Source organism: Oncorhynchus mykiss, chromosome 17, assembly GCF_057628025.1.
Source record: "Oncorhynchus mykiss isolate SJ-2025 chromosome 17, ASM5762802v1, whole genome shotgun sequence".
Lineage (NCBI taxonomy): Eukaryota > Metazoa > Chordata > Actinopteri > Salmoniformes > Salmonidae > Oncorhynchus > Oncorhynchus mykiss.
Genome location: NC_143038.1, coordinates 7,855,578 through 7,868,084, shown reverse-complemented (window position 1 = coordinate 7,868,084; position 12,507 = coordinate 7,855,578). Strand labels below are relative to the sequence as shown.

Here is a 12,507-nt window from a genome sequence, read left to right as displayed (position 1 = left end):
CAGTGACACAAAATCTAAATTTAATCCATTTTAAATTCAGGCTGTAACACAACAAAATGTTGAAAAAGTAAATGAGTGTGAATACTTTCTGACGGCACTATAGCTACTGTATTTTACCATTTCTGTTTAGAAATTGATTGTAAAAGTGTTTATTTGTCTGTCCAGATCAACATGACACTGCGAGCGTCGCTGCAGAAGCTGAAACAAAACATCAACCAGCTCAGAGAGAGTTTGCTCCGAGCCTCATCCTCTCGGCGCATGTATCCTTCCTTTCACAACATTATCACTGGTCCTCCTGGTCATGTGACTGATGACACGCAGCACAGTGCACCAAACCGGTTTGGTTTCACATTCATGACACTGCGGTGTAGTTGTATGTGAAGGTCCTGTATGTAAAGGTCCTGTAGAGGGCAGTGCTTTGTAAGAAATTGCATCAATCCTTCACTCTCTGCAATGAACATCTGTGATTTGCATTGTCTGTTACTTTATAGATGAATGATAGTAAACTAATAGTCCAACTCCTTGTTAATCATGTTGTGGGGTCTAAATATTTTTTTTACCATAATCTTGACCTTAACACAACTGACCTCTCCAGAATGCAGTCAGAAGCCGATCGGAGACAGAATCTTGTTGACGACCTGGTCACCAGGTACAAGCAGCTAAATGCCACGTTCAAGGGTGATGTTACACATCCAGAGCTCTCGAGGTATTACTCCCTCTTACAGCTCATTATGTATAAGTAATACACACACACACTGCTCATTAAGTCTCCTTTCAGCATACGCCACTCATTGTAAGTGAATGTAAATGGACCAGAACCTGAACAGCAGTCATAGGCAATTGGTGATGCACCAAAGCCCGTCCTGCCAGCGGAGAACTATCTCTTTCTATCTGCTAGTGCTGCCAATTAATCTGAGTCTTGACTTTGTCTCAGCCCAGATGTGTCTGAAGGGTCTAACGGATCCACGGTTTCTTTTGAGGATAAGTCACCGGTCACTAACTTTGTGTGCAAAGAAGGTCTTTGGACTTCCGTACGACCATTTGTCTGAGCCCATTCGACGCCATTGGAAGTCTAGTCTGTCTAGTATGTCATATTGGGGCCCGGCGCAGGGCAGTTGACTTCTAAATCGCTCAGTTTCTCATTCATCAAGAGGCTTTGCTTGTCTTGCACTGGTGATCACACTCTTGGCACTGCCCGAAACTGGTACACTGAGGCTCAGTGAAAAAATTAAAGGGATCGGATGTGCAACCCAAGCTTTTAGAGTTTATAGTTTATCACTCTCCGCTGAGCTCATATCCTCATCCTGTCATCCTCATCTGCCAGTGGACCAATCAAAGCACTGGACGCCACTGGCTATATCCTGTATTCTCATATTATTCTTAATTGTAGTGACAGCTCTGTACAGGAGCTTAGGAAAACACTTCGGAAAACGGTCATTACTCAGCATCGGGCTTGACCTGCCCCATCCCAGGTGACATATATTTGGACAGCCAGGAGGTGAAATGAATGGCGCTCACTCAGTGGTAACGGCATGGACTTCCGCTGTCAGGTCTTGAACATGTTTTGTATGTGAAATTAAACGAGGGTCAAACCCCATTCATTCGACAGGATCGTGCTCTTTTAATAATACACAGGCTACAGGGATAATACTGAGGTTTTCAATTTACCTTCCAGGAATAGTGGAATGGCCGTGTGTGGTAAAACTCAGGATCAGTCATCGATTGCTAAAATTTGCAGACGTTCGAAACGTTAACTATTTTCTTATCAGCCTGATCTGAGACTGCTCCGTTTATACGTGTTTCACTGACTTTCTTGTTTGGATTAATCCACTTAGGGGCTGAAAGCGGGGAGGGATGGGAACACTTGCTTTTAGCCTTTTTATAGATCCCACAGCCAATTACGAACATTAGTGGCCCATAACTAAATCAAATGGCAACCAATGGAATTACACAGTTGATCTTACTCTTGTCATCTTACCGTTTCAAGTTTCCCCGGGAAAATATAAAGTACCAGTCAAACGTTTGGACACAGCTACTCATTCCAGGGTTTTTCTTTATTTTTACTATTTTCTACATTTTAGAATAATAGTGAAGACATTAAAACTTTGAAGTAACACATATGGAATCATGTAGTAACCCAATAAGTTTTAAACAAATCCAAATATATTTGATATGTTATCTTCTTCAAAGTAGCCACCCTTTTCCTTGATGACAGCTTGGCACACTCTTGACATTCTCTCAACCAGCTTCACCTGGAATGCTTTTCTTTCCTTAATGCTTTTGAGCCAATCGGTTGTGTTATAACAAGGTAGGGGTGGTATTAAATAAAATAAAGGTATACAAAAGATAGCCCTATTTGATTAAAGACCAAGTCCATATTATGGCAAGAACAGCTCAAATAAGCAAAAAGAAAAGACAGTCCATCATTTACTTTAAGACGAAGGTCAGTCAATCTGGAAAATTTCAAGAACTTTTAAAGTTTCTCTAAGTGCAGTCGCAAAAACCATCAAGTGCTATGATGAAACTGGCTCTCATGAGGACCGCCACAGGAAAGGAAGTTACCTCTGTTGCAGAGGACAAGTTCATTAGTTAACAGCCTCAGAAATTGCAGCCCAAATAAATGCTTCACAGAGTTCAAGTAACAGTCACATCTCTTTATCAACTGTTCACAGGAGACTGCATGAGTCAGGCCTTCATGGTCGAATTGCTGCAAGAAACCAATATTAAAGGACACCAGTAAGAAGAAGAATCTTGCAAGGCCCAAGAAATACAAGCAATCAACATTAGACTGGTGGAAATCTGGTGGAAATCTGTCCTTTGGTCTGATGAGTCCAAATTTGAGATTTTTGGCTCCAACTGCCCTGTCTTTGTGAGACGCAGAGTAGGTGAACGGAGGAACTCCGTATGTGTGGTTCCCACCGTGAAGCATGGAGGAGGTGGTGTGATGGTGTGGGGATGCTTTGCTGGTGACACTGTCTGTGATTTTAGATTTCAAGGCATACTTAACCAGCATGTCTACCACAACATTCTGCAGCGATACGCCATCCCATCTGGTTTGCGCTTAGTGGGACTAGCATTTGTTTTTCAACAGGATAACGGCATAACACACCTCCAGGCTGTGTAAGGGCTATTTGACCAAGAAGGAGCGTGATGGAGTGCTGCATCAGATGACCTGGCCTCCCCAATCACCCGACCTCAACCCAATTGAGATGGTTTGGGATGAGTTGGACTGCAGAGTGAAGGAAAAGGAGCCAACAAGTGCTCAGCATAGGTGGGAACTCCTTCAAGACTGTTGGAAAAGCATTCCAGGTGAAGCTGGTTGAGAGGATGCCAAGAGTGTGCAAAGCTGTCATAAAGGCAAATGGTGGCTACATGGTGGCAAATGGTGGCTACAAATATAAAATATGTTTTGATTTGTAACACTTTTTTTGGTTACTACATGATTCCGTATGCATTATTTCATAGTTTTGATGTCTTCACTATTATTCTACAATGTAGAAAATAGTACAAATAAAGAAAAACTCTGGAATGAGTAGGTGTGTCCAAACGTTTGACTGGTACTGTATTTTGATGTACAGTGTATTCTGTACTTTGATACTGACGGTGGGTGGATGATTTGAGAGGGGGTGGGGAAGAGTGTGTAGGTAGACCTGGCACTCAGTGTGTGGTCTTTGGGGTGGGTGGGTATTAGCCTCGCTTGGATAACATAAGCTGTTCCATTTTTTCGAGGAGAGGGGTTGGTCCGGGATAAGGGGGCTTATTTTATTTGTGAAACAATACATTAGAGAGAGATTAGCCTCTAATCAAGCAAAGAAGAGACGTGGCGCCTCCATTTTGAAGGGTCACTGCACCCCGACCCTCTTTGGAACACCCCCAAGCCCCTTACCACCCCTTTTCCTTTTATCAATCTCTCCTTATTTTAAATTGTTTTAACCTTTATTTAACTAGGCAAGTCAGTTAAGGACAAACTCTTATTTACAATGACGGCCTACCAAAAGGCCTCCTGAAGAGGACAGGGGCTGGGATTTAAAAAAAATATATATATATTTGACAAAACACACATCACGACAAGAGAGCCACCACAACACTACATAAAGATACTTTATATTTGATCACTCCTGCAACAAGTCGAAATGAGTTCAATCGGCCTTGTCCAAGTTACAGCCTCAGAGGCCTGTCTGTCTGTCGGGTCCTCGGCGGCGGTGGAGTGTGATGCGGGCTGCCCAGAGATGCCTGATTAATAAGTTGGCGGGCCCCAGTGGGCGGTTAATTGGATAAGCTTTAATCTTCACACGGCGGGAGGAAGTGGAGATCCGCCACGCGGTAGGATAGTTACCAAACCTGTCGGAAAGATTAGCTTAGCGCTGGCTGCCGACCTCCTTGTCTCGCCCTGGCCGCCGCTGCTGAGTAAGCTGAGCCAAGGAGTAAAGAGAGGGAGATGGGGTGCTTCAAACTACACACTCGCCCTCGGAAAGAGGAAGGAAGGAGGTGGCGTCATGGCGCCATGCTTGACACACATCACAACCAACTTTGAGTTCAAATTTAGTACAACCTGTCCTGTCCAATACCAGCGTGAGGAGAGGAACTTCACAACGTCAACAAGTATACCTATTTGAGGTTTCTGATCACACCATTACTTTACCTGGTGACATTGTGGTTTGTTATGAGCCTGGAATCACATCTACAATGACATATTTTTCATTCTGTTCAACATAGTGTACCACAAGGATTTGATGAGCTGTATGATAATGTAGTAAATGGGCTTTGTTAAGGGAAGTGGAGGAGATTTTAAGTGCCTACTTCTGACAGCCAATAGCTGCAATCCTAATTTCCCCGACAGCCAATGGCTGTCCCCCAAGGTCCCCTGACAGCCAATGCCAGTCCTCCAGTCAGTCCAGTCAGCGCTGTCTGAGGTGAATTGCTGGGTCTGACCAGTAGGTGACACTGTCTTGACGGACGGGATTGATCTATCTGTACTAACAGAGAGCTTGACACTTCACCGCAACACAACCTCTGGGTCTGAGGCAGCCTCAGACAGCTTTTCCCCATTAACAGAAAAATAGCTCAAAACCACACAACAGTGTGAAGCGCTACACAACACAACAAGAGCACTCTGGTGTGCGTGCCTGTTTGTGTGCGCGTGTGTGTGTCAGTCAGAGTGAAACACAACTGTAAACTTGAGGGCCTGTGGCTGTGTATGATTAGCATGCAGTGTTTACATGTCGAACAAGCCGGTACTAGTTTTTTTTTAAAGCAACTAAACATATCTGCTTCCTTGTTCAGAACGTAAAAACCAAACAAGAAAATAAATAAGCCTTGTCTCGTCTGAAGGGAAGGATATGTTGTTACACAAGTCCACATCAGATGAGGAACATGAGTGTTACAGATGTAACCGCTTGCCACAAAGGTTGCACTTGTGTCCATTGTACCGTGTTTGCTTGCGAAGCCGAGGGTTGACTGTGCGTGTCGGTAGTTCCGACGTGTGTCCCGTTCAGGTGATTGACAGGTACAGGGAGTGCGTTCTCTACACCCTTGGCATGCTGATCATGTTGTTGTGTGACATTTCCCAGGTCGACCCTGATGCCAGGGGCGGGGGGAGAAGGAGGGGCCTCGGCCAACCCCTGGCTAGTCAACGAGCCAGAGGAGACCAGGGGCCTGGGCTTCTCGGCGATCAAACAGCAGCAGCAGCGCATCGTCGAGGGTAAGGTTACACAAAGTTCAGATAGAAGTGTATGGTGTGGAACTGTCAGGTAGACTAGGGGGTGTTGTCAGCTCTATTCATTGTATATCCGTCTACAACAGTCCGAACATTTCACATCACTGACTCTGAATACACCCCTGATCAGATCTAGGATCAGCTTGTACCTTCAGAGGCCTAACTTTACCCATGCAAACTGATCTGTGATCAGTGCCTCTAGTAGGAAACACAGAGGTGGCGGTCCTCCTCGAGGCTACACCTTGATAACCACAGTGCCTTGCGAAAGTATTCGGCCCCCTTGAACTTTGCGACCTTTTGCCACATTTCAGGCTTCAAACATAAAGATATAAAACAACAAGTGTGGGACACAATCATGAAGTGGAACTACATTTATTGGATATTTCAAACTTTTTTAACAAATCAAAAACTGAAAAATTGGGCGTGCAAAATTATTCAGCCCCTTTACTTTCAGTGCAGCAAACTCTCTCCAGAAGTTAAGTGAGGATCTCTGAATGATCCAATGTTGACCTAAATGACTAATGATGATAAATACAATCCACCTGTGTGTAATCAAGTCTCCGTATAAATGCACCTGCACTGTGATAGTCTCAGAGGTCCGTTAAAAGCGCAGAGAGCATCATGAAGAACAAGGAACACACCAGGCAGGTCCGAGATACTGTTGTGAAGAAGTTTAAAGCCGGATTTGGATACAAAAATATTTCCCAAGCTTTAAACATCCCAAGGAGCACTGTGCAAGCGATAATATTGAAATGGAAGGAGTATCAGACCACTGCAAATCTACCAAGACCTGGCCGTCCCTCTAAACTTTCAGCTCATACAAGGAGAAGACGGATCAGAGATGCAGCCAAGAGGCCCATGATCACTCTGGATGAACTGCAGAGATCTACAGCTGAGGTGGGAGACTCTGTCCATAGGACAACAATCAGTCGTATATTGCACAAATCTGGCCTTTATGGAAGAGTGGCAAGAAAGCCATTTCTTAAAGATATCCATACAAAGTGTTGTTTAAAGTTTGCCACAAGCCACCTGGGAGACACACCAAACATGTGGAAGAAGGTGCTCTGGTCAGATGAAACCAAAATTGAACTTTTTGGCAACAATGCAAAACGTTATGTTTGGCGTAAAAGCAACACAGCTCATCACCCTGAACACACCATCCCCACTGTCAAACATGGTGGTGGCAGCATCATGGTTTGGGCCTGCTTTTCTTCAGCAGGGACAGGGAAGATGGTTAAAATTGATGGGAAGATGGATGGAGCCAAATACAGGACCATTCTGGAAGAAAACCTGATGGAGTCTGCAAAAGACCTGAGACTGGGACGGAGATTTGTCTTCCAACAAGACAATGATCCAAAACATAAAGCAAAATCTACAATGGAATGGTTAAAAAATAAACATATACAGGTGTTAGAATGGCCAAGTCAATGTCCAGACCTGAATCCAATCGAGAATCTGTGGAAAGAACTGAAAACTGCTGTTCACAAATGCTCTCCATCCAACCTCACTGAGCTCGAGCTGTTTTGCAAGGAGGAATGGGAAAAAAATTCAGTCTCTCGATGTGCAAAACTGCTAGAGACATACCCCAAGCGACTTACAGCTGTAATCGCAGCAAAAGGTGGCGCTACAAAGTATTAACTTAAGGGGGCTGAATAATTTTGCACGCCCAATTTTTCAGTTTTTGATTTGTTAAAAAAGTTTGAAAATCCAATAAATGTCGTTCCACTTCATGATTGTGTCCCACTTGTTGTTGATTCTTCACAAAAAAATACAGTTTTATATCTTTATGTTTGAAGCCTGAAATGTGGCAAAAGGTCGCAAAGTTCAAGGGGGCCGAATACTTTCGCAAGGCACTGTATATCCACACGGTCACAGGATGAGGTGAACACAGTAACTCACATTCAGCAGATTCGATTTCCAGCCTCTCCCAGTCCTAAATCGTTCCCACATGCACTGTAACTGCAACATCCAGGCTGATCCTAGTACAGTTCACCTGACTCCACATGAGTCTCCTCTGTTATGTCTCCATTACGGTTCTGGCTGCGATCTGGCTATTTTCAGTTTGTCAGTATTGTGGGGATACAGTGAAACCGCATCAAGGTTTTGAGCCCCCATTGGGAGTTCCGGATGTAAGTTTAGGGCCTATAGTGAGCAACCAAATCTGCGGTCTCACAGATTCCTGTGGTGGTGTCTGTGTCAAATTTAGAGACAAAGGGCCTTCTCCTCTCCTCTCCAAATCCCTGAACCCCATGAAGCACATATATAACCTGGACAAACTCAGTGTAACACCACTCCTCTGTAAAATTGTGATAGAGAATGATAGCTTTCCACAAGTTATGTATCCGTCTCTTTCACAAAGTCACTGTTCAGCTGCCCCCCTCTCCTTTTTCACCCAGTACAGTTAGAACAGTTAGAATAACAGAAGTTAGGCTGAGGTGTGTGTGTGTGTGTTTGTTTGTTTGTGCGTAAAGGCAGGTCTTTGTCATGTGTGTGTGCGTTTTAAGTGCTGTGAGTCACCTGTGGCACGCTGCCCCCTAGTGTTTCTCCCCAGTGCTGAACCCCAATAGCGTCATTCCTACTCACCAAATGGTTGCCCTGTGAAATCACAAAATTGCTCTCTCTCTCTACCAATGAGTCATTAAAGAAGAATTTCGGCATGTCTTTATAGTTTAACCACCTCACCGCTGCTACATCTGACACATTGTTGTTTGGATGCGTAATGTACTCTAGAGTATTTGTATGTGAGTTGAATGGGGTTTTCCTAATTGTGGGTTGTTTATTGATGAACTGTATAATGCAGGAATCATCAACTAGATTCAGCTATGGGACCATTTTTTTCTTCTTGAGGGGATGGTCAGGGGGACGGAACGCAATTACAAATCATTTGTAGACCGCAAATGAACCGCAAGAAGCCAAAACAGATATATTTCACTAAAACAATATTTTCAAACCTTGCTTACATTTGTATACAATCACGTATCTCTCTCTATGATGAGTGTGAATACTTTGGAACAGATTTCCTAAATGAAGATCCCTTAGAACTGATTTGGTGGTGTTTTTACAGTCTTATAAATACAAATGTATACAGGGCCTTTAGAAAGTATTCACACCCCTTGACTTTTTCCACATTTTGTTGTGCTACAACAAGGTGGGATTCAAATGGATTTAAGTGTCATTTTTTTTGTCAATGATCTACACAAAATACTCTGTCAAAGTGGAAAAAGTTACAATCACCTTTGGCAGCAATTACAGCTGTGAGTATTTCTGGGTAAGCTTTTCACACCTGGATTGTAAAATAATAAATAAATTCTTCAAGCTCTGTTAAGTTGGTTCAGGTAGATTTAAGTCAAAACTGTAACTAGGCCACTCAGGAGCATTCAATGACATCTTGGTAAGCAACTCCAGTGTATATTTGGCCTTGTATTTTAGGTTATTGTCCTGCTGAAATGTGAATTTCTCTCCTTGTGTCTGAACCAGGTTTTCCTCTAGGATTTTGCCTGTGATTAGCTCTAGGCTGTTTCTTTTTATCCTAAAACAATCTGTAGTCCATGCTGATGACAAGTATACCCATTACATGATACAGCCACCACTATGCTTGAAAATATGAATAGTTGTACTCAGTGATGCGTTGTTTGATTTGCCCCAAACATACTTATTTGTATTCAGGACAAAAAGTTTTACTTTAGTGCCTTGTGGCAAACATGATGCATGTTTTGAAATATTTATATTCTGTACAGGCTTCTTTCTTTTCACAGTGTTATGAAGTAACTACAATGTTGTTGATCCATCCTCAGTTTTCTATCACAGCCATTAAACTCTGGAACTGTTTTAAAGTCATGGTGAAAGCGGTTTCCTTCCTCTCCGGCAACTGAGTTAGGAAGGACGCCTGTAACTTTGTAGTGACTGGGTGTATTGATACACCATCCAAAGTGTGATTAATAACTTCACCATGCTCAAAGGGATATTAAATGTGTGTTTTTTAAATGTATTTGTTTATTTTTTATAGGTGCCCTTCTTTGCAAGGCATTGGAAAACCTCCCTGATCTTTGTGGTTGAATCTGTGTTTGAAATTCACTGCTCGACTGAGGGACCTTACAGATAATTATATGTGTGGGGTACAGAGATGAGGTAATCATTCGAAAATCACGTTAAAAACTATTTTGGACACAGAGTGAGTCCAAGCAACTTATTATGTGACTTGTTAAGCACATTTTTACTCCTGAACATATTTAGGCTTGCCATAACAAATATGTTGAATACTTGACTCAAGACATTTTAGTTATCATTTTTTATTAATTTGTTAACATAAAATGTAATTTAAAAAATGGGTATTGTGTGTGTAGGCCAGTACCCTAAAAATATAAATTTAATCCATTTTAAATTCAGGCTGTAACACAACAAAATGTGGAAAAAGTCAAGGGGTTTGAATACTTTCTGAAGGCACTGTAGATATATACTTTTGAGGAAACATCAGGTTGTCATCATAGTATCAACGCTTACCTTTGCAGGATTTTTTAAATAAATAAAATCCCCCTTTGGCCAAATTCGGCCCACGGACCGCCAGTTGGGGAACCCTGCTATAATGTATAGGTCTCTCTCTTATGGAGCACTTCTCTATTTCTGTCTGTCTCTCTCTATCATGCTGAACAGGGCTGAGTTAACCCCTTTGTCTCTCTCCCTCTCTCTGAACAGTTCAGGATGCTGGGTTGGACGCGTTAGCTGCCGTCATCAGCCGACAGAAGCTGATGGGTCAGGATATAGGCAACGAGCTGGACGGGCAGAATGGTAAGGAGGGGTGTGTGTGTGTGTGTCTGCTATTGCTTCTACGACCTACTCTGCGTCAATCAGATAAGTCCACCCTACCTTTCACCCCAACAGTAAGACACAAGCTCTTTATCATATTGTGTATGTGTCTCCCTAACAAGGGAAGGGTGTATATAGTTCATGCATAGTTCTACCAGCCACACCTTACTCCAAACCACTGTGTGAAATCAATCAGACACGCTATTATTTCAGTCATGGAACAGGGGTCAGTACCCTTTACAGGTGTTCCAAGCCACCTTGGTCAGAGTCACAGAATTAAATAAAGTGGTCATCCCAAATGGTACCCTATTCCCTACACAGTGCACTACTTTTCACCAGATCCTGGTCAGAAATAGTGCACTATATAGGGGATAGGGTGCCATTTGGGACGTAAACGATGCATCTCTATTGTTAAAGTGACCTCAGGGTGAGCTCTCAGAAAACGTCCAGCCGTCCTTCTAGAAGAGCTCTGCTGTGGGTGGATCTGTGACTGTGTCAGGCTGTATAGTCTGGTTAGGAGGAATGTGAGCTCCCTGGCGCACTGTTTTAATGCGTTTGCGGAGAGAGTCAAGTGCTGTCCTGGAATCAGATCCGCTTTGAGGTAATGGCTGTGTTGCTGTAAATAGCTCTGTCATAGGAGGCAGGCGGCGGGCAGAAGGCAGGTCTGAGCATATCGCTCCGGTTCGTCTACAGATGGAGGCACTTGAGAAAAGGTTGTAGGATGCCAGATAGTCATCATCCGCCTCTCGCAGGACCATTAGATCTCATTGTTTCCTCAACCGTCTCTCGCAGGACCATTAGATCTCATTGTTTCCTCAACTGTACACTCTCCATCTCAACTACACATTTCTTAGTTGTATCCCCAAGAGACTCCAGTTTTGCCTGATTATTTGTTTTAAAGGTCCAATGCAGCCATTTCTCGATATCCAATCATTTCTGGGTAACATTTAAGTACCTTACCAGGATTGTTTTCAATAAAAAAAAATCTAAAATGAACAGAAACACCTTTTGTAGCAAAGAACAATTTCTTAAACAATTTTGCTAGGACTGTCTGGGAGTGAGTGTGGAGGGGAAAACTGAAAACTTGCTGTTATTGGCAGAGAGCTTTGGAAATCTGTTTCTTATTGGTCTATTAACTAATTTACAACCTGGTGATATCACCAGGCAGTCCAAACAGGCAGACATTTCAGGCTGCCTTTTCAAACAGCTCTTACACTAAAAGGGCATTATCATCATTTTCACAGTGTTATTCCAACCTAGTGTGGAAATGTATATGAAACACAGGAAATGTAGTTTTTAACTGCACTGGGCCTTTAAAAAAAAGAAAAGAAAAATATATTTATATATATATATATATATATATATCACTTGCCACTTTTGGCCTTTGTCTCCTTTCAAAGCGATGTTTTCTGAGAACAGAATATGTTAGGGCCCTCTTGACGTGTGGAGGACACCCAAAGCCTATAGGGGGCAGAGGAAGATCGAGATGGACTTCTATCAGGCTTGGTGTCACTGTATATTGACTGTAGAGCGTATAGAGTGAGTGGGCTTAGTGGTCTGATAGAGGAACGTTACACAGAGTTCATTAGTTCCCGCTTGCTGTTCTTGGCATGTTCCCGGGCCGCACCACAACGCCACAACCCCGGGGGCCAGACAATTAGTGGGCCGTTGGACTAAATGGTGCTTTTCTTTCCTCCGCCATGAGCACAATGTGATGACATGATTGATGTTCTCTCCCTAAAGAGCCCAGACCCCTTCCTCTGGGACATTGTAAATGTAGGCTATATCCCAATAATGTTAAACAGCTTCTTAGTTATCTTGTTAGTCCTAACGGAGAGGAGCGGATGAAGCCATAGCCCCAAAATCACACCACTTTGTTTATATTCTTCAGACGTTTTGGTGGACACCTATGAATATTCAATGCATATTTCAATTTATTTATAGTGTGTTTGTTTTAGACGGCCAGTTCCAAGTTCGGTCAGATGACT

At 43.0% G+C, this 12,507-nt stretch overlaps 1 protein-coding gene across 1 annotated transcript in view; it reads left to right on the top strand.

Moving 5' to 3' along the window:
• Positions 1 to 12,507, top strand: part of LOC110493554 (syntaxin-8) — a 44,197-nt gene that overhangs the window by 2,340 nt on the left and 29,350 nt on the right. Inside the window, exons 3-6 of the mRNA XM_021567900.3 lie at positions 166 to 260; positions 596 to 706; positions 5,571 to 5,701; positions 10,409 to 10,501. Coding sequence (XP_021423575.2) covers positions 166 to 260; positions 596 to 706; positions 5,571 to 5,701; positions 10,409 to 10,501 — 430 coding nt within the window. The remainder of the gene's footprint in view (positions 1 to 165; positions 261 to 595; positions 707 to 5,570; positions 5,702 to 10,408; positions 10,502 to 12,507) is intronic.